Source organism: Gopherus evgoodei, chromosome 2 (genome assembly GCF_007399415.2).
Source record: "Gopherus evgoodei ecotype Sinaloan lineage chromosome 2, rGopEvg1_v1.p, whole genome shotgun sequence".
NCBI classification, from domain to species: domain Eukaryota; kingdom Metazoa; phylum Chordata; order Testudines; family Testudinidae; genus Gopherus; species Gopherus evgoodei.
Window position 1 is genome coordinate 53,451,684 of NC_044323.1, and position 20,668 is coordinate 53,472,351.

Consider the following 20,668-nt stretch of genomic DNA (forward strand, 5'->3'; position numbering starts at 1 on the left):
TTATAATGGAGCAGCATGATGGGATTTTTGAAAGTGCTCAGTGTTAGCTTAACTCAGCTGCCACCGAAATCAACAGCAAAACTACCCTGGACTTGAATGGGAGTAGTTAGGCCAACACTAAGCATTGGAAAACCCCACCCATCCTGGCCATTTTAAAATACAGTTTGTAAATGCTTACTGGAACTGGGAATTTCCCCTATATTGGATGACATTTCTCTGTTTGGGGCCTAGTCCTGGTCCCATTGACATCAATGGGAACACTTCTGTTGACTTCAATTAGTGCATGCATCAGCGTTCACGTCGCAGTCCCCGACAGTATCTGGCCCAGGCTGGGGGAGCTAATGATCTAACCTGCAGACCAAATTTGGTAATGAATCCTGGTCAAGTGCCACCAGAAGCATATTGTGCATACGCTAAGAAGAAGCAGCACATGATCAGGCCACTGGGGCTTGCTTTGAAGTATTTAACAAACCATTCTAAAATATGCAACTCTCTTTGAAGATTTGGTTTGACCAAACTGTTAGAAGCATAAGCCCCTACCATCATAAATCATACAGAACTTCACAGGAAACAAATGTGTGTCTCTCAGGCTAGATGCAACATGAATTTCCAATATAAAAAGCAGGTCCTACTCCCAAAAAATCTTTAAAAAATCCCTCTCTGGCTTCTTTCATGCTACATAGAGAAACTAAAAAGGGTACAAGAGCTAGGTGACCTGCAAAGATTTCTTAAAAAAGAAACAACTCTTAGAAGGTCATTCAAAATCTCCCAGAAGCCACTGCTATTTGAGCTAGGCTTGTGAGCCTCAAGTGGCTCTTTAATGTGTCTCCTGCACATGATATTAAAATACTCTGTGATTTAATTATTAACCAATCTAAGTTATTAACCAGTCAGGATGCTTTTACTATGTTATTAACCAATTGTAGTTGATAAAATAATAATACTGGTCAGTCATTTTGCTGTGAGAATAATATATATAAACTAAATATTTCCCCTGTTGTACTGTTTAAATATGAATACATTGTACTATGTATAGTCAATGAAACAATGAATTCACACTGCTGTGGTTCTTTTTGGTAATGTTGGTTGCTAATTTGGCTCCTGAACCCCTAAGGTCTGAGTATCAGTGAGCTGGGCACCCACTGGGCTGCGCAGCTGCAATGGTATACTAGAGCACAAGTGTGGATGAGAAGGAAAACTGCACCCCACCTTGTGTCTAATATCCTGGGACTGACATAGCTACAGCAACACTGCCCATAACACCATAACAGATGCAGTCTAAGAAAGAGGTTGAGAAGGAAGGCGGCTGGAGCCTACCATGCCCGTGCTTAGACATGGACTAAGGTATCCTGCCTTGCTGATGTGCTGCTGTAAGTACCCCACTGCTAATAATGCATAACCACAGGCAGGAAACACATGTAAGGGGCTAAAGGTGGTAGAAGGATAATGTGCCTTGCTCCTTCTGACCCAGGAACCTGTTGATGTCAACTAGCAGATGGCACAGAGATGCATAAAGGTTAAAGGGATCCCCTGGATCTGGTTCGGTGGTCTAATTCACCAAAGAGTTTCATGTAAGATCTCTGATAGAAGTCGGTGTCTCAGTGGTTGTCATAATCACTGCAAGATGTATGTACAGACAATATGTAAGGAGTTTTTTTATATACACGCGTACACACATATTGAAAATTATATTCTTCAGGTCTAAAGAACGAGGAGTACTTGTGTCCAAATAAATGTGTTAGGCCATGGCTACACTGGCACTTTACAGTGCTGCAACTTTCACGCTCAGGGGTGTGAAAAAACACCCCCCTGAGCGCTGCAAGATATAGCGCTATAAAGCCTCAGTGTAATCAGTGCCGCAGCGCTGGGAGCGTGGCTCCCAGCATTGCAAGGTACACCCGTAAGGGATGTGGTTTACGTGCAGCACTGGGAGAGCTCTCTCCCAGCACTGGCGCTCTGACTACACTCACACTTCAAAGCGCTGCCGCGGCAGCGCTCTGAAATTTCAAGTGTAGCCATACCCTCAGTCTCTAAGGTGCCACAAGTACTCCTTGTTGTTTTTGCTGATACAGACTAACACGGCTACCACTTTAAAACCATTCTTCAGGTCTGTGAGTTAAGGCAGGTCACCAGAAGGTGATCTGCATACTCCTGTCAGGCAAGAGGGAAGAGATGCTTCTCTCTCTCTGCTGGGCATGTGTGTATTTGATGAGGTCCATTCACAATGGAAGCCTATCTACAGTTTGAGCCAAATGCTAATCAAAATTGTAAAAACCGACAAGAAAGAAGCACACAGGGAAAAAACAACTACAGGGAGTATACCCCACCCTGTACAGCAAGTGCCCCCGCCTCCTCCCTCCCCCACCAGGGTAGCAGCAGCAGCAGCCGGTGGCTCGGGGGCTATTTAAAGGGCCCAGGGCTCCCCTGCTTCTATCGCCCCAGCCCTTTAAATAGCCATGGGAGCCGTGGGGAAGCGGCGGGGCTCCCGCAGCTATTTAAAGGACCGGGGCAGCAGAGGCAGCTGGAGCCCCCCGCTACCGCAGGGCTCTGGGGGCTATTTAAAGGGCCTGGGGCTCTCCTGCCTCTACCGCCATGGCCCTTTAAATAGCTGCGGGAGTCCTGAAGAAGCAGCGGGGCTCCTGTGGCTATTTAAAGGGGGCCAGGGCAGTAGAAGCAACGGGAGCCCCGGACTTTTTAAATAGCTCCCAGAGCCCCACAGCCCTACTCCAGGGCTCCAGCAGTGGGACTCTAGTGGCAATTTAAAGGGCCTGGGGCTCCAGCCCCTGCTTGGAGCCCCAGGCCCTTTAAATTGCCCCCGGGGAAGCCGGGCCACCCCGGTGCAGTGCAGTGCCCAGGGCCCGATTCAGGGGAATCGGGTGAATCGGCCTAAAGCCGGCCCTGACTAACCTGTACAGAGTACTTGTGGCCTATGGAGGCGTGGAAGACTGTGCTTCTGTGGTCAGTTGGCAGGAGGGACAATTTCCTGCTCAACTGCAAACTGCCATGAGCTCTGTTCTCTGATATAAAATGTTGTGAACTTGCCTTGCAATTCTGAGAAAGTAATCCCCAGGAAGGTGGAAAATGTTTTGGTATCAGAAGTCTTTCTTTCTGTCCTGTGCTGTCCCACTTTCTCCTCTTAGCAGCTCTGCTGCACCACCCAGGCTATGATCTATTACCCACCGTAACATCCCACGTAGGCATAAATGCTGAATATAAATGTTTGGTTTCACAATGTGGTTAGTTGGAACAGAATAAGTTGAAAATCTGAGTGCCACAATGAAACTTTCTTCCGTGAGAATTTAAAGAGTGTGCAAGCATGCGAAAGGAGTTCCTAAGTGTGATTATTTGCACAGCAGAGAGAAACAAAGGAAGGTAGGTACACATAAGAAAATGTTAGGGCTGTCTGTACATTATTATCTGTACATTATTGCTTTGAAGTAACTAGGGGAAAATTTTTCAAAGATGCCTAAGTTCCATTTTCAAATGCAACTTAAGGCTTGATTTGAAAAAAGTATATCATGTGCTTAAAGATGCAAATAGATGCCTAATGGGATTTTCAAAAGTGCCCAGATGCCTATCTGCCTGTTTTCAAAAGTGCCTCGATACCTATTTAAGCGTATAAATACCTTTACAAATCTTTAGTTAAGTCACTTTTGAAAATGGGACTTAGGATCCTAAGTCACTTAGCTGTTTTGAAAATATTACCCGAGGTCTGTTTTTAAAGTGTTGCAGATTAATGACAGCATGTTTTACCACATCAGAATAGTAAATAGTTTCTATTCAAATTACCCTGTACAATATGTCTGCAAAGCTGCAAAGTACTGTTTCATGGAAAGCTGCCAAAACACAGTGCCCCACTTTTAGGAAGCCAAGCCTAACACCAGGACTCAAATTACGATTTATGTTTGAAACTCCAGAAACAACAGAAATCTGATCAATTGTAGCCTGTAATTTTAAATATTAGAAATCCTTTTATTATTTCCTCCACCGTATTCTCAACCTCCACTGAGGTCCGTGGGAGGTCTCCTGCTGTTCTGGGAGAGGTGCTGCTACGAATACCACAGGTACATAACTGCAGTCAGAACCTGCTGTCTGTGAGGCAGCTTAGGAAAGCCGCCTTCTCTTGAGCCTGCCTGCCTTTCTCCAAGGACACGAATCTATGTGCAGTCCCAAAGATTGTAACTTTCTCAGTGGATAACCAATCAAATAGATTTATTCTGCTGTTCCTCAATTGACCATCCAGTGTCAAAGGAGGTTTTTGTTGGTAATGCTGTGTTTGTGCTAATGCCTGAGAAGCAGAAAGTGATCATGGCTCGAGGTGAGCACACTGTCGGTCACTGCAGCAGCACAGCCCGACAGCCACAAAACCCAGTCACCCTCTGGGCAGTAAGAGGTGGTAGCAGCACTAGTGGCTGCATTTGTGAGTGCTGCCTGACAAGGAATGAGGTAGTTGGGAGGAAAAGGGACTTCTTGCTTTCTTCTGTAACTCTCAGCCCTTAAAGCTTGGTTCTACTTTGTGGTCATTAAGCATTTCCTATGGCTCTTTAGGACCTTGGCCCTTACAGTGGGACACCAGCGGGCGGCACTGTAGCTCATGCCCAAGCAGGGTAGCTCCTGGCATGCTTCTTTTATTCTTTCTTAGGGCTAGTCGACAATGGCAGCGCTTTAACCTGGCTTGTGTGGTTGCAGCGCACCACCTCAATGAGGGGCATAGCTACCAGCGCTGAGGCACTGTGTACACTGGCGCTTTACAGCACTGAAACTTGCTGCGCTCGGAGAGGGGGTGGGAGGGAGAGGTGTTGTTTTCACAGCCCTGAGCAAGAAAGGGTTGCAGCGCTGTAGACAAGCCCTGCGGCAGCGCTTTGAAGTGTGAGTGCGGTCGCAGCGCCAGTGCTGGGAGAGAGCTCTCCCAGTGCCGCACATACTCCACCTCTCCCAGTGAGAGAGCTCTCCCAGTGCCGCACGTACTTCACCTCCTCATGGGGATTAGCTTGCAGCGCTGGGAGCCACGCTCCCAGTGCTGCGGCACTGTTTACACTGGCGCTTTGCAGCGCTGTATCTTGCAGCGCTCAGGAGGGTGTTTTTTTCACACCCCTGAGCGAGAAAGTTGCAGCGCTGTAAAGCGCCAGTGTAGCCAAGGCCTTAGACTGCATCTGCTACAAGCAGGTGGATGGGGGGTGGGAAGAGGGACAGGTAGTGGGAGGAGCCTTGGCTATGCTTCCCTACTTACTGGCCAGAGTAGCACAGAAAGGGATAAATAATTTACAGGCTGCCCCCTTAAAATTGAGCAAAAATTGTGGCCCGTAGGCTCAATTCTTTTTCAGATCTTCTTCTGGAGCAATGCAACTCCCCACCATCCCTTACTCTGGGCTGGGCCTAATGGCTCAGTCTGGCCCATTAACAGAGGAGAGCAGTTTCCTCCTGTTCTGTGTGCAAAGGGCAGCGACACTTTAGTCATGGAAATGGAGTGAGTTACTGCTGCTTTTGTATTAGTAAGTGGAGGTCAAAATAGATGATGAATGCTGTGTCCAGTGTAGCTGTGCTGACCCAGGAGACCAGGGAAGAAACTGTGACTCAGGGTTACCAATCTTTATCTGCTTCCTCTTTGCTCTAGAAGAGGAGATAAGTTGCCACATCCCTTTTCAGGGTGAAGCCGTGGTTGCTCTGCTTTACCCCACCTGCTGGTCTACAGGAGGGGCAAAAGAGCATGGGACAAGTCACTTCTCCTCAGCTCCCAGGCTCTGAGTTGTAAGCTGGGCAAGCCTTCATGTGGTCACACAGGGAAGGGGATAGAGTTCTTTCTTACTCTCCTCAGTGGCCCCGTTAGGGATAGGAGCAATCTAGCCCTGAGCAATTTTATTTACTGTAACAGATTGATTCATTGCAATGAGAATTTGTCTCCATGCAAAGCACTGGAATTGAACTGAGATTTGAGGTGATTTTTATTGTAGAGGCATATTGTCTGTGACAGCCTCCTCTCTGTTTAGGAGAGTAACACGCAACCCCCTGTGAGTGCTAATGAGTTCACATAGAGATTGTGTAGCTCAACACTAATCATTCTGCATCCACTATGAGGGATGCCCAATGCATGTGTATATCTTGCATCCACACAAATGGGTGATCGATTTCTGTGCACATTGAGAGGGTTTGAAATCCATAGTGTTAGGAAATGGCAGTATCTCCTTGTGTCAGCGAGTTAAACCAGAGTATAACACACTCACCTAATCCTGTTTCTTTTCAAAGGCATAGAGCAGTAAAATATCATCAAACCCATGAGACAATATTGACTTCTGTAAATATCTGACTTTCTTTTCTTTATCTTGCTCTTTGGGCAGTAAATTAATCTCCTTATGTATGTAAGATGGAAATTTGAGTTTTCTGAGATATGATACTTTGGCTCATAGCTGCAAGAAACAGCTCAGCTTCAGCCTCAGAGGCTGATTATCTATAATAAAGAGGAAACACAAATATTGTTATGGTGCTAGTGTAACCAAATTCAGCAACATAAAACTGGTTTGGTCACTGCAGATTAGCCTGAATTAACCTTTGTCTGACCTATTGTTTCAGGTGATTCACACTTCGTTTTTTATCTGTCCTCTCCTTCAACTGTAATATTTCCAGCCAGACTCTCAGCTCCCCACAGTCTTTGTGTTCCCATTAAATCAGTGTCTGCTTTGTTAGGATGTGTGCCCGCATTTCAAGGCGGGAAACTCCTGTAGCTAAAACAGCAAGAAATTGACTCTCCTGCTGAAATGTGTTTAGCCAGGATTCATTACCCTAGTATTCCTACAGGGTAGAAAGTTTCTCTTTGTTCGGTTTTGCTTAAGAGTGAACCTTGCTTTTGTATTTTGCACCTTTCGCGGAAGGCTGGCAGATGCACACTGAGGGCTTGGCTACACTGGAGAGTTGCAGCGCTGGTGATGGGGTTACAGCGCTGCAACTCACTCTGTGTACACACTTGCAAAGCACAGCCCGCGCTGCAACTCCCTGGCTGCAGCGCTGGCTGTACACCTGGTCTGCTTGGGGTGTAGCGATTCCAGCACTGGTGATGCAGCGCTGCTCATCAAGTGTGGCCACCAAAAGCGCTGTTATTGGCCTCCAGGGTATTAGAAGGTATCCCAGCATACCTTTTCAGCCACTCTGCTCATCGTTTCGCACTCCACTGCCCCTGGGCTCAGGTGACCCGCCTTTAAATGCCCCGGGAATTTTAAAAATCCCCTTCCTGTTTGCTCGGCCAGGTGTGGAGTGCAATCAATCAATCAATCAATCAATCACTGACTATGCCTCCACGCCCCAAACGAGCCCCAGCATGGAGCAGTTGTGAGCTGCAGGACCTCATCAGTGTTTGGGGTGAGGAAGCTGTGCAGTCACAGCTGCGCTCCAGCCGTAGAAATTATGATACCTATGGGCAGATATCAAAGTCCTTGCTGATAAGGGGCCATGAACGGGACGCGTTGCAGTGCAGGGTTAAAGTAAAGGAGCTGCGCAGTGCCTATTGCAAAGCCTGTGAGGGAAACCGCCGCTCAGGAGCTGCCTCCACGACCTGCCATTTTTACAAGGAGCTGGATGTCATACTTGGGTGTGACCCCACTGCCAATCCGAGGACCACTATGGAGAGTTCAGAGCAGGGAAAAGAGGGGGAGGGTGTAGAGGAAACCGAGAGTGATGCTACTGGGGTAGAGGGAGACACCCCAGAGTCCCAGAAGGCATGCAGCCAGGAGCTCTTCTCAAGCCAGGAAGAAGCTAGCCAGTCGCAGCAGCTGGAACTTGTTGGTGAAGAAGAAGCAGAGGAGCGGGTTCCTGGTAAGCAGCTTTTATTTTAAGGATGGAAATGTTTTGGGAGAGGAGGAGGGTGGGGGTTATGGCTGCCTGCATGCATGCCTAGATGTGGAATAGCCCATTGATTTGGTCTATCACGTCTCGGTAATCGGCCTCGGTAATCACTTCAAAAGTTTCAGCCAGAGCGTGGGCAATGCGCTTGCGCAAGTTTATAGGGAGAGCCACCGTGGTCCTTGTCCCAGTCAGGCTAACGCGTCCGCGCCACTGTGCAGCGAGGGGTGGGGGGACCATTGCTGCACACAGGCAAGCTGCATAGGGACCAGGGCGGAATCCACATTGCTGTAGAAGACCCTCCTGCTCTTCCTAGGTAACCCGCAGCAGCGATATATCTGGCAGTAGAAAATCCTGTTGAAAAAGTAGGGATAGTGTTCAGTGCAGGTCCCCTCCCCCAGCTGCTCTCTGCTTTCCCCAATGCACAGAAACCCCAGTGAGCCCTGACTCAAGCAGCTCCCCTTCCCAGGTGAGTCGCGGCAGAAACACTCACCCCATTACTTACCATGTCTTCGCTGCTGTGGCCTCTCTGTGCTATGTTTGCTATGTGTAAATGATGCTACAAATAGTCTACAAACTCCTTCACTGTGATTATAAACAATGCAGCCTCTGTATTAAATGTTTCTATTTCTGTTTTCTTTAAGTGTCTTTGAATCCTCCGGCCCTATCACAGCCTGCTGAAAGACTACAGAACTTGAGGCGGAAAGCAAAGAAGATTTGGTGAAAGCAGTTATGAATCAGTACGCCAGAGAGAATAAGAGGCTGCAAGACTGGAGAGAGAAAATGCATCAGTGGAGGGAAACACAAAGCAGGAGAAAGGAATTGGCTACCAAGAAAAGCACAAAGCAGCTGATAAGCCTCCTGGCACACCAAACGAACTGTATGCAGTCACTCATAGCCATGCAGGCAGAGCACTACTGTGCTAACTGCCCCCCCCCCAAGCTCTCTCCCTTGTTCCCCAGTGTTTGCTCAAAACCCCCTTCTCCAGCATCCTGGTTCTTACCACCACCAGCTGCCCCCAACACCTGTACGTTCACCTACCAGCCCTGAGAACTACGACCCTTACCCTATGCACTCAACCCCCATCACCATGCAGCATATTCATCCTGAAGTGCAGCAGGCATTGCACAGCAATCCAGGCAGGACATATTCAAACCTCTGAATGTACAGTTCAGCACCCTACCCCCCTGCTCTTTTATGTATTGTATTTTGAATAAATGATTCTTGGCTTTTAAAACATTTTTTATTATTGCAGAAAGTGAAAAATACTGTACCCCAAGGGAAAAACAGGCACTGCAAATCATTGTAACCACTGCACTTCACTCCCATGCAAGGCACCAAACATTACTGTTGGCTTTCAGCATCAAATTGCTCCCTTAAGGCATCCCTAATCCTTGTAGCCCTGTGCTAGGCCTCTCTAGTAGCCCTGCTCTCTGGCTGTGCAAATTCAGCCTCCAGGCATTGAACCTCGGAGGTCCATTCCTCACTGAATGTTTCACCCTTCCCTTCACAAATATTATGGAGGGTACAGCACGCGGATATAACCGCGGGGATGCTGCTTTACCCCAAGTCTAGCTTCCCATAAAGACACCTCCAGCGTCCCTTTAAATGGCCGAAAGCACACTCCACAGTCATTCTGCACTGGCTCAGCCTGTAGTTGAACCGGTTCTTGCTCCTGTCAAGCTTCCCTGTATACGGTTTCATGAGCCATGGCATTAACGGGTAAGCGGGGTCTCCAAGGATCACAATGGGCATTTCGACGTCCCCTACTGTGATCTTGCGGTCTGGGAAAAAAGTCCCGGCCTGCAGCTTCCTGAACAGGGAACTGTTCCAAAAGATGCGTGCATCATTCACCTTTCCAAGCCATTCTGTGTAAATGTCAGTGAAACGCCCACGGTGATCCACAAGCGCTTGGAGAACCACAGAGAAATACCCCTTCCGATTAATGTACTCAGATGCTAGGTAGGGTGGTGTCAGAATAGGAATATGCGTCCCATCTATCGCCCCTCCACAGTTAGGGAAACCCATTTGTGCAAAGCCATCCACAATGTCCTGCATGTTCCCCAGAGTCACGGTTCTTCTTAGCAGAATGCGATTAATGGCCCTGCAAACTTGCATCAACACTATTCCAACGGTCGACTTTCCCACTCCAAACTGGTTCGCGACCGATCGGTAGCTGTCTGGAGTTGCCATCTTCCAGATTGCAATAGCCACCCGCTTCTCCACTGGCAGGGCAGCTGTCAATCTCGTGTCCCTGCACTGCAGGGTGGGGGGTGAGCTCAGCACACAGTCCCATGAAAGTGGCTTTTCTCATCCAAAAGTTCTGCAGCCACTGTTCGTCATCCCAGGCTTGCAGGACGATGTGATCCCACCACTCAGTGCTTGTTTCCCGAACCCAAAGGCGGCGTTCCACGGTGCTGAGCACGTCCGTTACTGCCACAAGCAATTTAGTGTCATGCGCATCAGGCGAATCGATATCATTGTCGGACTCCTCACTGTCACTTTGGAGCTGAAGGAATAGCTCAACTGCCAAACGTGATGTGCTGGCAACATTCATCAGCAAAGTCCTCAGCAGCTCGGGCTCCATTTGTAACAGAAATCGCGCTGCAGACTCACAATGGCGCCAAACTGCTGGGATGTGAAGCAAAGCACCACGGGGCGTTGGAACAGGAAGCGGAATGACCCGCACCCTTCCATCCCCTTCCCACAACCCACAGTGCCAAAATGGGATGAGGTGCTCTGTGGGATAGCTACCCACAATGCACCACTCCCAACACTGCTGCAAGTGCTGCAAATGCAGCCACACTGCAGCGCTGGTAGCTGTCAGTGGCCACACTGCAGTGCTTTCCCTACACAGCTGTACGAAGACGTAACTCCCAGCGCTGTACAAATGTAAGTGTAGCCAAACCCTGAGGGTGCATTGTGGGCAGCTATCCCAGCGTTCAAGTGGCTGCAACGTGCTTTTCAAAAGATGGGGGTGAGAGGGAACATGGGGGAGAGAGAGAGAGAGAGTGGATTTTTGGATCTGTCAGCTCCCTGCCTTGCAAGTTCTAAGGACTGGAAGATACACAGCACCAACCTTCAATCATTTTAAAAGTTTCGAGCCCTTCCCCCACCCCTCTTACTCACTAAATGCAAATTATGCACTCCTAAATAGCCTTCAGACCACATAAGCAGCTGCTCAACACGGACTCCCCCCTCCCTCTCTACCGTGTGACTTCTCTCTTCAAGCAAACAGCTGTGAACCTTCCAAAGCAATTCCCCTGCCTGCCTCCGCTCGCTCCAGCAAACAGGAGCTGTGCTTGATTTTTAGATAAGCAGCTCGGGGGAGCTCAGAGTTCAGCCATTCTTCCGGTTTGTTGTGAACAGGCATTCTGGGATACCTCCTAATACCCTGGAGGCCAATAACAGTGCTTTTGGTGGCCACACTTGATGAGTAGCACTGCATCACCAGCGCTGCAATCGTTACACCCCAAGAGACCAGGTGTACAGCCAGCGCTGCAGCCAGGGAGTTGCAGCACTGGATGTGCCTTGCAGGTGTGGACAGTTACTAAGTTGCAGCGCTGTAAACCCACCACCAGGGCTGCAACTCTCCAGTGTAGCCAAGCCCCGAGGTAGGGTGATTAAACAAGAACAGATAACACTGCTGAAAATTTTAAGTTGTACCTCAAATATTTCGGAGGAGAAACATGAAACCATCAGAAATCAGGGAGAATTCAGGGTTCCATTAAAATCTCAAACTGCATTTCAGGTTCACAAACACCTCATGAGTCATGGTTTGATGCCATTGACAGCCAACTTGTTGTCTACCTCAAAAACTATCCCTTCACAAACATTTTTGTCTTCAGGTTGACTTCACCTCCTTGGATCCAATGGTCCCTTCACGGTCTTCAGAAGGAAGCAGGTGGCCAATTCCTACTCTTCCCCGTTCACTGAAGGATGTTCAGGGACTCCCCAGATAAGGGCCTTTCCCCCCAACCAATCTAAAATGTTTTCTGGGAGGTAGAATTCCCTTCTAGGTGACTGCAAGAAGAGTAAAGAGTTATTGAATTCCACTGTACCTGTGGTGTTAAGTAAGGATTATGGGGCTTCAGTTCCAACCAAAGGAATACAAACTTTAGTGGGACTGCATGTGTAAGAGTTTATAGAATCAGGTCCTATGTGACCAGCTATCACAGTTTTCACTACTGAATTGGAAATGTATGTATATCAGGGCCATAAAAAAAAATTCCCATTTACCTAAATGGCTTCATTGGGTAGCTCTGCTGAAAGATTAATGGCCTGAGAGAGCCTTTTCACTGCAGCTAGTAAACTGGAGTGGCACGACTAGTTTTCCTTTTGATGTACAGCACAGAGACTACTGCTATAAAAAGGTGAAGAATTATGTGGAATAACAGTCTAGCTACCCATATGCAGATATAATTATACAACAAAATTCTGATTAACCTACTATCTCTGGTACACCAAAATTCAGTACAGGCTTTGTTATCTTATTGATAAAACTGTCACTTTTATAGCATCATACTAAATTATTTCCACTCAACTGACTTTGCAGAGCATTTTTTTCTTCCCTTTTCAGTTCCCAGAAGCAATAAAGGAGATGATGTTGACAGAGTCATACAGTGCCTGCACCCACCAGACACTAACCCTGTTAGGAAGCAGGGTATTGTGAACCTGACATAAATATGGTTCATTTAATCATTGTAGATCAAGTAAAACATTATAAAGTTGATTTAGGCCTGGCCTCCACATGTTTTTTATATCAATATCACTGTTTTGGTAAGGGGCGTGTATGGGATTTTTAATTTTGTAGTATAATCTATAATGTGGACATAGTTATAACCAAGATAAAGACCTTATACTGTTGTATTTTATTCATAGATTATAAAGCAAGAAGGGACCACTGTGATCATCTAATCTGACCTCCTGTACAACACAGGCTAGATGAATTCCCTGAATTAATTCCTATTTGAACTAGAGTATGTATTTTAGAAAAACATCCAATCTTGATTTAAAAATTGCCAGTGATGGAGAATCCATCACAACCATTGCTAAGTTGTTTCAGTGGTTAATTACCTCACTGTTAAAATGGACATGTTATTTTTAGGCTGAATTTGTCTAGCATCAATTTCCAGCCATTGGATCTTGTTATACTTTTGTCTGCTGGACTGAAGAGCCCTTTATTATCAAATTTCTCTTCCTCATGTAGGAATTTACAGATGCTGACATGGGCAATGGGTATCAAAGGTCAGGGCAGGTTAAGCCTCCCCTAATTCAGGCCGTGGTCCTGCCCATGTTCCGCCCCCAAGGCCCTGCCCTCCTTCCCCCATCTCCTTAAACCAGTGGGGGCTGAACTCCAGCTGGCAGCCTGGAGTTCAGGCCCACCAGTGGCCAGGGCCCAGTGCTTGGGCCAGCTCGGGGGTCGGGTCAGCAGCCCAGGGAGGCGCTAGGCCCGGTGCTGGGGCCAGCTGGTGGACCAGCTCTGGGGTTGGTCTCAGGCTGGCTGGCAGGTTGGGGGACAGGTGGGCTGCAGGATGTGAGAGTCAGGCTTCTCCAGCTGTGTGTGGGGGGGGGATGTGGGGAGATGCTCAGGGCTCCTCCGGCCATGGGTGCAGGGCCTCAGGTGAAAGGGGTGGGGTTGGTGGGCTAGCATCTCAGAAGGAGGTATTCACCCGCCACCCATGGATTCTGATCAAATCACTTCTTAACCTGTGTTATATGAAATAGATTGAGCTCCTTGAACAGGATTCAGAAAGGGATTACATGTTTGCACAGCTAATGGAAACATTAAGTAAAGTTTGCAAAGGATATTAACTCTCCTGTTCAGTACAAAGTCAGGCTCTAACTGAGGGTTAGGCATGTTTTCCTATCCTTTAATCCAACTTTTTAATCATTCATCTCAGTCTGGCTCTTTTCTGAACACTCTCCAGTTTAACAACGTTCCCGTTCCCATAACAAAATGAGGCTTTACCTACATGGGAGAGGGATTTTTGTTTGGTGTAATTAATTTTTTCAGCATACACTGCTTGGTGTTCACACACACAAATTCTTTCGATTTATCTGGTGTCTTGTCCCACTTTAATCCATGTGGGAAGTGACATATATTCTGGAATAAATTATACCACTAGAAGGTTCTTGAGGATGTATCCCTGTTTAGGATTGACTATATTACTTCAGGCAGTCCTCCCTCTGTATCCCACACTGCACTATTTCACACCTGGACCAGCCTGTGTTTTTCCCAGTGTGCCTTCCACGATTCCCCGGATCATCTTGACCAGATGTCACCTTCCTATTTAAATCCTGGCACACACCCAAGTATGCCCCTTTGCGATTCTAGCTTGTGACTAGTTTGCATTCCTTGAGTTCATTTCAGCAGCCATGCCCCATGCTTCCCTTGGAAGACTGTTCCAGAACTTAACTCCTCCGATGGTTAGAAATTTTCATCTAATTTCAAGCCTAAACTTGTTGATGGCCAGTTTATACCAATTTGTTCTTGCACCAACACAGACCCTTAAGATAAATAACTCCTCTGCCTCTCTGGTGTTTATCCCTGGGATGTATCTATAGAGTACAACCATATCTTCCCTCAGCCTTCATTTAGTTAGATTAAACAAGCCAAGCTCCTTAAATCTCCTCTCATAAGGTATGGTCCGTTCCTCGGATCATCCTAGTAGTCCTTCTCTGCACCTGTTCAGTTTGAATTCATCTTTCTTAAACATGGAAGACCAGAATTGCACACAGTATTTCAGGTGAGGTCTTACCAGTGCCTTGTATAATGGTGATAACACTTCCCTATCTCTACTGGAAATACCTCACCTGATGCATTTTAGGACTGCATTAGCCTTTTTCACTGTTGCATCATGTTGGCAGCTTATAGTCATCCTATTATCAGCCAGTACACCCAGGTCTTTCTCCTCCTCTGTCACTTCCAAGTGATAACTCGCCAGTTCATAGCAAAAATTCTTGTTAGTCCCTAAGTGCATGACCTTGCACTTTGCACTGTTAAATTTCATCTCATTTCTGTTACTGAGGGTACGTCTACACTACGGGATTATTCCGATTTTACATAAACCGGTTTTCTAAAACAGATTGTATAAAGTCGAGTGCACGTAGCCACACTAAGCACATTAATTCAGCGGTGTGCGTCCATGTACCGAGGCTAGCGTCAATTTCCGGAGCGTTGCACTGTGGGTAGCTATTCCATAGCTATCCCATAGTTCCCGCAGTCTCCCCCGTCCATTGGAATTCTGGGTTGAGAGCCCAGTGGCTGATGGGGCACAAATCATTGTCGCGGGTGGTTCTGGGTAAATGTCATCAGTCATTCCTTTCTCCGGGAAAGCGACGGCAGACAATCATTTCACGCCCTTTTTCCCTGAATTGCCCTGGCAGACACCATAGCACAGCAACTATGGAGCCCATTCAGCTTTTTTTTTTTTTTTTTTTTTTTTTTTTTACAGTCACCGTATGTGTACTGGATGCCTCGGACAGAGGCGATACTCCGGCACTACACAGCAGCATTCATTTGCTTTTGCATGATAGCAGAGACAGTTACCAGTCGTTCTGTACCGTCTGCTGCTGGTGTAAATTGGCAATGAGATGACGGTTATCTGTCTTTCTGTACTGTCTGCTGCTATCATGGGTGCCCCTGGCTGAGATTGACCGAGGGCGCAAAAGCAAAACTGGGAATGACTCCCCGAGTCAATCCTTCCTTTATGGTTTCTAAAAATAGTCCTGCCTAGAATATGGGGCAAGTGTACTAGAGAACCAGTGTATCAGAGAGCTCAGCTGCTCCGTGTCAGATCCCGCAGATATGATAAGCTACATGCCATTCACGGGGGCTGCCCCTGCAACAACCCCACCCGTTGCTTCCCTCCTCCCCCAACCTTCCTGGGCTACCGTGGCAGTGTCCCCCCCATTTGTGTCATGAAGTTATAAAAAATGCAGGAATAAGAAACAGTGATTTGTTAGTGAGATAAAATGAGGGGGAGGCAGCCTCCCGGTGCTATGACAATCCAGGCAGGACATTAAGCAGTGTGGAGGAGAGGAGCCCAGCATCCCACTGCTATGATAGTCCAGGCAGGACAGAATCTTTTCTTTACACAGGAAAGGGAGCTCCAGTTGCTATGATGAGGACAGTTACCAGCCGTTCTGTCCTATCTACTGGGAATGACCAGGAACCATTCCTATTTTTACCCAGGCACCCCCAGCCGACCTCACCTGAGGCCAGCCAGGAGCACTCACGGGCTGATGGTGACGACGGATATCAGTCATATTGTACCGTCTGCTACCGGAGATGGGAGAGGAGCAGATACTGCTCTTCACTGCTGCAGCATCATGTCTACCACCAGCATTCAGTAGACATAGAGTGACATTGAAAGAAGTCAAGAAACGATTTCTTTCCCTTTTCTTTCACATGGTGGGGGGGAGTAAATTGACGAGCTATTCCCTGAACCATGCCAGACAATGTGTTTGAACCTACAGGCATTGGGAGCTCAGCCAAGAATGCAAATACTTTTCGGAGACTGCTGGGGACTGTGGGATAGCTGGAGTCCTCAGTACCCTCTCCCTCCCTCCATGAGCATCCATTTGAGTCTCTGGCTTCCCGTTACGCTTGTCATGCAGCCTGTAGATTTTTTTTTCAAACACTTTGGCATTTCATCTTCTGTAACAGAGCTCTGATAGAACAGATTTGTTTCCCCATACAGCGATCAGATCCAGTATCTCCCGTACGGTCCATGCTGGAGCTCTTTTTGGATTTCGGACTGCATTGCCACCCTTGCTGATCAGAGCTCCACGCTGGGCAAACAGAAAATGAAAATCAAAATTTCGCGGGGCTTTTCCTGTTTACTTGGCCACTGCATCTGAGTTCGGATTGCTGTCCGGAGCGGTCACAGTGGTGCACTGTGGGATACCGCCTGGAGGCCAATACCGTCGATTTGTGGCCACACTATCCCTAATCTGATATGGTAATACCGCTTTTAGCGCTACTCCTCTCGTCGGGGAGGAGTACAGAAACCGATTTAAAGAGCCCTTTATAGCGATATAAAGGGTCTCGTAGTGTGGACGGGTACAGCGTTAAGTCGGTTTAACGCTGCTAAAATCGGTTTAAACGCGTAGTGTAGACCAGGCCTGAGGAACAATCTACCCTCAATGCTCAGTTACTGAGGGACAATCTACACTCATTGCTATACTTGCTTCCCATAAGCTACACTTGATATAACTTTTTATGAGTGATGTACCCAAATATTTGGATGCTAATATTTTAACTGTATCTTACATTTATTAACCTTAATTTGAGATATTGCAGATTATGTATTACGTGTATTTTATGACTTTTAAACCAAACTTAGTACTTTTGGGTAACTTAAGCATTATACCAATATGTATAGAAATTCTTCCCTTAACCTGTGTATTAGCTAATTTTAACCTTAGCTTTAATAAAAACAGTTAAATCTGTTTGTATTGAGTGTGAGGTGATGAAATGGTGTTATCCCTGTTGTATGAATAATGAGCAGCAGAATTGTACTTAGCCTGCCCTGATTGAAGGGGTCATCCTAAATTAAATCTTCATTGTTAAGTTTGGGTGGAAGAAGATTTTATTAATATGAGCACTTCATCCTCTAGAATGATCTTCACAGACATTTCAGTATTACATAGCCTCAAATATATCCCATATCTGCTTACATAAAGACATGTGCCTATTCTTGTCTGACTTTTCTGTAAAAAAAAGACTATGGTCATAGCCTGTTGAGGCTTCATACCTTGAATAGCTATAACTTAATGTGAAAGTGCATGATGAGGAGTATTTTCAGTTCTGCCAGTTATTGCCATATATTCCCATTGATTATAATGTGTCATTCAGCTACGCGGCCTGTACACCAATCTGAAAATTTACTCCTAATTATCTTAAATATCATTAAATCTGCAGCCATTGTAAATCCATACAGTGAACCCTATTAGCTGTGGAAAAGCTAACGGGAACATCTCTTTAAAGGCTAAGAGCATTGTTTTCTTGCTTTTTATCCAGTTAGAAGTGAACTACTTGAGGTTAACCTAGGACAATCATATACAGCTTACATGATATTGTCAAGACAGAAAATCATACAGATGGCTGATGATTTTTATTAAATATTTATGATGTTTTTCCTCCGAACTCTTTGCAATCGTGTGCTTTGTGCCGCATCCCTGTAATCAAATATTTACAGTGTTTTAGCATGGCTCTGTGCAAATCTACTGTCAACAGAAAAGTTTTTACTGACATATTTGATTTTAACAGTTCATTATCAGATACTAAGCCATATCCTGGTGCCCTTACTCATGAGAGTAATCCCATTGAAATTATTTGCCTGAGTAAGGCTTGCTGGATGTAGCCATATGTGAATCAAAAAGGAAATACCTTATTAAAATGAGGGTTGTTAGAAGAGGGTCTGACAATCAGGAGCGGCGCCAGAGTTTCTGGTGCCTTAGGCAGAATTCAGGGAGTGGCATTTTGTGCGCTCCCCATGGGGCACACAGGAGCTTCCGGTTCCACTCCCATCGCGCTGCCGAAGAAGGACCCTCCGCCAAAATGCCACAGGCGACAGCGGCAGTCATTGAGCTGCTCAATTGCCTGCTACTGTTTTCCGTGGCACATCAGCAGAAGGTCCTTCTTTGGCGACGCGACGGGAGCAGAACCGGAAGCTCCCGTGCATCCCATGGGGAGTGCACAAAATGCCACCCCCCGAATCCTGGCAACCTAGGCAACCGCCTAGGGTCACCTAATGGAAGCGCCGGCCCTGCTGACAATCAGTCAAAAAGCCAGTTAATACCTGTAGTGGTGTTGTAGCCATGTTGGTCCCAGGATGTGGGAGAGACAAGGTAAGTGAGGTAATATCTTTTATTGGACCAACTTCTGTCAGGGGAAGGTACAAGCTCTCAAGCTTCACAGAGCTCTTCTTCAGGTCTGGGGACCTTCCAAAGCTTGTACCTTCCACCAACAGAAGTTGGTCCAGTAAAAGTCATTACCTCAACCGCCTTGTCTCTCTCATATCTGGGACCAGCATGGCTACAACAATCACAGACCCAAAGAAGAGTTCTGTGAAGCTTGAAAGCTTGTACCTTCCCCTGACAGAAGTTGGTCAAATAAAAGTCATTACCTCACCTGCCTTGTCTCTCTCATATCTGGGACCAATATGGCTACAACAATCCAAGACCCAAAGAAGAGTTCTGTGAAGCTTGAAAGCTTGTACCTTCCCCTGACAGAAGTTGGTCAAATAAAAGTCATTACCTCACTTGCCTTGTCTCTCTCAGTGAATACCTGGACATTTCAGTCTTAATGTATACTCTTAATGTAGCATTGTGAATTTGTTTTAAAGATACATTAGTATAAAACTAGCCCTAGTGTAAAACTGGCCACTTAAACTACAGGGGGTTAACTAGGTAACAGAGCTGAGTGGGAAATGGGTTTTTCATCCCATGAGAGTATTTGAGATTTAGAAAAATTTTCCCCACCTGAAATGGGACAGAAAATTGAAATCTTGAAAGTTTTCACAAACTAATAATCTGTTAAAAAATGGATTGGATCAACTGAAACATTTTGTTTAGATAATTTCAAAATTTTTTGTTTCAGTTTTGACTTTTTTATTTTTAACCCTTTTTAAGTACAAATTAACTAAAATTGTGAAATGAAAAGTCATTTTAACTTGAAAAATGAAGCTTTTCTTTTTGGAAAATGTTGAAACAGGATATTTTAACAATTCTGACATTTTTTTCAAAAATTATTTGAATCAGGAGATGCATCAAAACATTTTTGTTTAAACGAATCTACATTTTCTAATAAAACATTTTTTGGGGGAAAATTTCAGCTAGCTCTACTGACATGACCCCCCAGAGGTGGATGTCTTTTGTTTAGTAACCAAACATCAGGGTCTGCTCAGTGTCTGGCAATGCCAAAGCAAGAATGACCAAAACTGGAATGCAGAGAAACAAACAGAAAGCACCAGGAAGGTGAAAAATGAAGTTGGTTCTTAATTATCTTGTGGCCTGGCTCTCTCAGTGAATTCCCTTCCCAACGTACCCAAAACCAAGGAGCTGGCATGTGGGAAAGACAGCACATAGCAATGTACCATACTGCTGCAAATCTGGCATAGGTGCTTCAACACACCTGTATGTTTGCAGTCAAGCCAGCCAACAGATGGGATTTATATTTCTTCAGAATAATATATAGAGATGATCCAGTCTAATTGCTGAGTTACCAGATATTAAAAATATGTAAGTACCTTTACTAAGAAAGCCATGTTGCCTTTACAGCGAAGTTGTTTTTCTTCTGGTATACAGGTTTTAGGGACTAAGCCACTGCTTCCTGAGGGTAATGATAATGATGATGAGGCAGCTGATATCACAAACAGGAGAATTGCTAAACTATACATGGTAAGTACCAAAGTTTTCTATTTCTTTTGTGGCTAGATATACTGAAACAGTGATGTTCAGACATGCAATATCCCTTGTATGCTAAGCTGAGTTTTTAGGCTGTAGACGCCTGTTATTTCCTTCAGTTTGCAGCCGCTGGTGTAAATCAGTATAGCTCAAGTATCAGAGGGGTAGCCGTGTTAGTCTCGATCTGTAAAAGCAGCAAAAAATCCTGTGGCACCTTATAGACTAACAGACGTTTTGGAGCATGAGCTTTCGTGGGTGAATACCCACTTCGTCAGACGAAGTGGGTATTCACCCACGAAAGCTCATACTCCAAAACGTCTGTTAGTATAGCTCAAGTTAAATTCAACAGAGCTATAATAATTTATGCTAGCCAAAGATTTGGTCTAGGAAATATTTTTAACCATGCTGTTCAAAACTGTGGCCC

At 46.0% G+C, this 20,668-nt stretch overlaps 1 protein-coding gene across 1 annotated transcript in view; it reads left to right on the forward strand.

Moving 5' to 3' along the window:
* The window catches only part of SCIN (scinderin), a 115,765-nt gene that overhangs the window by 60,935 nt on the left and 34,162 nt on the right, over nt 1–20,668 (forward strand). The window contains exon 5 of the mRNA XM_030550678.1: nt 20,146–20,238. Coding sequence (XP_030406538.1) covers nt 20,146–20,238 — 93 coding nt within the window. The remainder of the gene's footprint in view (nt 1–20,145; nt 20,239–20,668) is intronic.